Below are 3,849 nucleotides of genomic sequence, written 5' to 3' on the forward strand. Positions count from 1 at the left end.
TTTTCTTACTCTTTTCCTTGTTTTTTACGCATTTTATATTTTTGTGATAAAATAAAAAACTTATAGTTATTCTGCTTCTGAACTCTGATGAAAACACAAAATGATGGGCTTCATCAACAATCAAAAATATATACATTTATTTTATAAATTCCATATTATTAGAGTGGCGCCCTTCAGAGAATTAAAAATACAAAATTATCTTCATCGAAGCCGATGCTTTACATCCGGCGTTCAGTGGCAGACTACTATTTCATATTGTTTTACAACACATGGCTTTAGCCCTCTGGTGGGAAAGACTTTAAAACAAAACTTACAACAGTTACTTTTCTCAACGACTGAAATTTAGAATAGTGTGATTAAGGAAAATATGTGAACTGTTTGCAATTTCAAATTAATATTGAAATGTACAGGTTTAGAATCTTCTGCAGTGAAAAGTTTTCGGAACTTCAGTATTCAAAAAAGTATACAAAAGCTAGACGTTAAGAACGTATCCAATGAGCGAGCAGAGCGAGTATTGGATTGCGAAGCAATCCGAAAAGAACTGCGAAAGCAGTTCCGGGGGTTGACGAGTGCCAGCGAGCAGGGGGCGAAGCCTCCTAGTATATATATATCCTCCTAATTACTGTTTTTATTAGGAATAGTGAGGAAAAATAAACAGCTTAAAATTGTTGATTTTCTTCAGATACAAAATAAAAAAATAAAGTTGTGACAGTTAAATTAATTATTAAAGTTGTGGCAAATAATATATAGTGGATATTGTTTCATTAACATTAAGCAACTAACAGTCAAAAATAGAATTACATATTTATTACAAAACAATTGATCTTTTGACAATGATTGCGCAGTGAACATAATTTTATTTAAATTCGTTTTTGATCGTAAAAAAATAATTCAACTATAATATGCTATCTTTTTCAATAATATTCTCCAGTAAATTAAGGAGAGCTGAAATCTGTGGATTCAAGTCATCTTGGAAAGAGTGACTAGTCTTGTGCTCCAGAATTAGGGACTTTAATTCTGTGACTGTATTTAGGAATAGAGGCGACGACCACATTACGATTTCTTTCACGTGATTCCAGTCAGCATCAGTTAGTGATTGCTTTAAGATTAGATCCTTTTTAATTCCTTTCTCAGATAGTATAAGTTCATTTTTGTATCGTTTCACTTCATTGATATTATCAAAAGATGCATTCAAAAGTAAGGTGGCACTTTCAAGAAAACCTTTACTCAGTACATACTCTATACAACTACGACAAATAAGTCGAAATTCTGCAACGTTTTCAAAAGAAGACAAGTTGTAGTTTATAAATTTTTGTAACACGTCGCCTTCTCTTCTTGATACAATAAACGGCATGTCTATGAATCGCTTGAAAAAATAATTACTCCATTTTCGCAAAAAGTCTGCTTTAAATTGTTGTATTTCCTCTCCCGTCTGGAAATACCAATTCAGAAACTGGTCCACAAACTCATAGTTGGACAAAAATATTAATGTCAAATAGATAACATGTGGAGATGATATTGTTTTCTTAAATGTTTCAATTCCTACAGATTGATAAACCCATCTCAAGAAGAACTCAGCTGCTTGGACGTTGCCATCGCATATCCACTCAATACAAATATGGCAATCACTAAGTCTAATTAGCCACGATATTATCAGACTATCTTGCTCGCTGCGACTCATTTTATAGGGATAACATTCTGGTGGCAAGGTAGTTTTTGATAATAACAAGTGAAGCGAACTCAGATTGCTTGAGTAAATAGCGCGGTGAAATTCAGGCCGACCAAACATGAAGCAGATAAATAGTTTAATCTCTTCTTTGGAAGCATCATTTAATATCCTAACAGCCATGCTTAGATTTTCTGATTTCAGCAAATGCAACAACATTTCGACGGAAAGAAGTTCATTTTTTAGAAATGATCGTCTTAGTCTTAAAGGACTGGCACTCCATATTTTTTTAAAAATCATCATTTCATTTCCCATTTTACTCATCTTAGAACTGATATTCGCCATTACACGTAAATAAATGTCTTCTTGAAGATAATCCATCAGTTCAAAAATAGTGGACAAGAATATTCTTTGGTATGGCCAACTTTCGAACAAAAACACTAATACTCGAGAATGATTCCGAAAAAATTCGGTCATTTGATTTCTACGATTGACATGAGATAATAAAAAACATAAAACATCTAAAGCTTCTGAGGAATACTGATAAAGGGAAATATTTTCAACTCCCACGCGTCGAGTAGCTTCCAAAAGCCATTTACTAAAATGATCGTTTTTCTCCTGCTCCGACAATTCTTTCCAAAAATATTTTAGGGCAACTATGTTACCCACCCGAATCGAACAAGCAATCATATTTATATCAATACTGAGCTTATTATCATATATGTTTTTAGGATCTTTGAGTCTAGTTAGAAAACTCCCTAAATTATTCTCGAGGACACATGTCCAATATATTATCAAATCATGATAGTATTTATCTGCTACCCGAGTGACTCTAAACCGGTTTCTAAATTCTTCTGGAATCTTCTCCCACAAAATTGAAGCATAATCACCTAAACAGTGAGAGCAGGCTATCTCATACAAATGGCAAATATCTAATCTTCCTAAGCTTCCATTATCGAATAGTTCCTTAAGGGATTTCACTATGTTAACTGTCCCCTCAACTGTCCAATAAATTGTACCACGCTTCATGTAATACTCATCGCAGAGATTTCTTTTATATCCTGTCCATCTACAGTAACTACGAAACAATCTCCACAACTGCCACAAAATGGGTCGAATAACGTATGAGATTTCAGTCTTCAGCGATGAGGGCAAAGAGCTGTTGGACAACTTGTTTAATATTCTTCTCTCCAACTCAGCCATATCTCTGCTATAGTTTAAGAGAGAAGATAAGAAAGAAGATGCCATTTCATTCCTTATATCAGGAGCCGTGCATAGCCCAATTGCAATCGACACGACTGCAATACACTGCAGGGAGGGCGGTTCAGAAAAATTGTTTATGAAGTCAGCTCCTTCAGTCGATTCTGTTTTAAAAGTCATGATTGTCCAGCTTCCAGATCTTTTTTCTTTACGAACTCCATCTGTAAAATACAATTTTTAAGTTTAGTTTTGAATTAAAGATTCGAATGAAAACAGTTCAAAGAATATAATGCATACGCAATTTATCATGAACCTAAGTCATACATTTAATCTACATATTACTGGTTAAGGAGAAATCTATTATTGTTTACAATACTCAGGTTATGTCTCATGCAATTTAGTTACTATTTTATGATTTTTTTTTGTTAATTTTTGCTTTTAAACGAAAATTTGTATACTTTTTTTTAACTTAAGATATATTAAGCAAATCGGTTATTGAATACATTTTTGAATACCAATTATTAACCACGAATAAGTTATTCAGTGTGATTCGTTCTACCTTCTTTTTTTGCGTACTGCATAGTGCGCAAAAAGAAATCGCCCTGAATAACTTTCTCACTAATGATCGGATTTTCACATACTAAGTGTCAATCTTAATGGCTTCTAAGTTACGAAATTAGATGCAAAAATGTAATTTCTCTGAGTAAATATATATTTTTTTAACTATTTGAATTCTTGACCTGCAAAATAAAGAGGATAGCTGCGATCTGGAAATTGTGACTCTAATAGTCTGGCCCGGAGAGTGGATGAAATTTTGCTCCCCTTAATGTTAATTTCCCTTTTTGTGTTTTCAGTCATTTCTTAATAATTAAATAAGCAATTTAAAAATAAATATTTATTTATTTCATTAAAAAATTAAATTAATTTTAAGAATTATTTTTTTATTAAATAATTTAATTGTGGATGAAAATAATTTGAATGAT

The 3,849-nt window shown here is 32.5% G+C and overlaps 1 protein-coding gene across 1 annotated transcript; it reads right to left on the bottom strand.

The window, feature by feature from the left end:
- Nucleotides 1-785: 785 nt before the first annotated feature.
- LOC139425674 (uncharacterized) lies at nt 786-3,118 on the bottom strand. Its single transcript, XM_071181103.1, has one exon. The coding sequence runs from the start codon at nt 3,044-3,046 to the stop codon at nt 896-898; it is 2,151 nt and encodes a 716-aa protein (XP_071037204.1). The 5' UTR covers nt 3,047-3,118; the 3' UTR covers nt 786-895.
- Between the last annotated feature and the right edge of the window lie 731 nt (nt 3,119-3,849).

The sequence above is a fragment of the Parasteatoda tepidariorum genome, chromosome 5 (assembly GCF_043381705.1).
Source record: "Parasteatoda tepidariorum isolate YZ-2023 chromosome 5, CAS_Ptep_4.0, whole genome shotgun sequence".
NCBI classification, from domain to species: Eukaryota; Metazoa; Arthropoda; class Arachnida; order Araneae; family Theridiidae; genus Parasteatoda; species Parasteatoda tepidariorum.

Coding starts and splice junctions, on each gene's coding strand:
- LOC139425674 (XM_071181103.1), bottom strand. CDS start 3,046: ATGACTTTTAAAACAGAATCGACTGAAGGAGCTGACTTCATAAACAAT.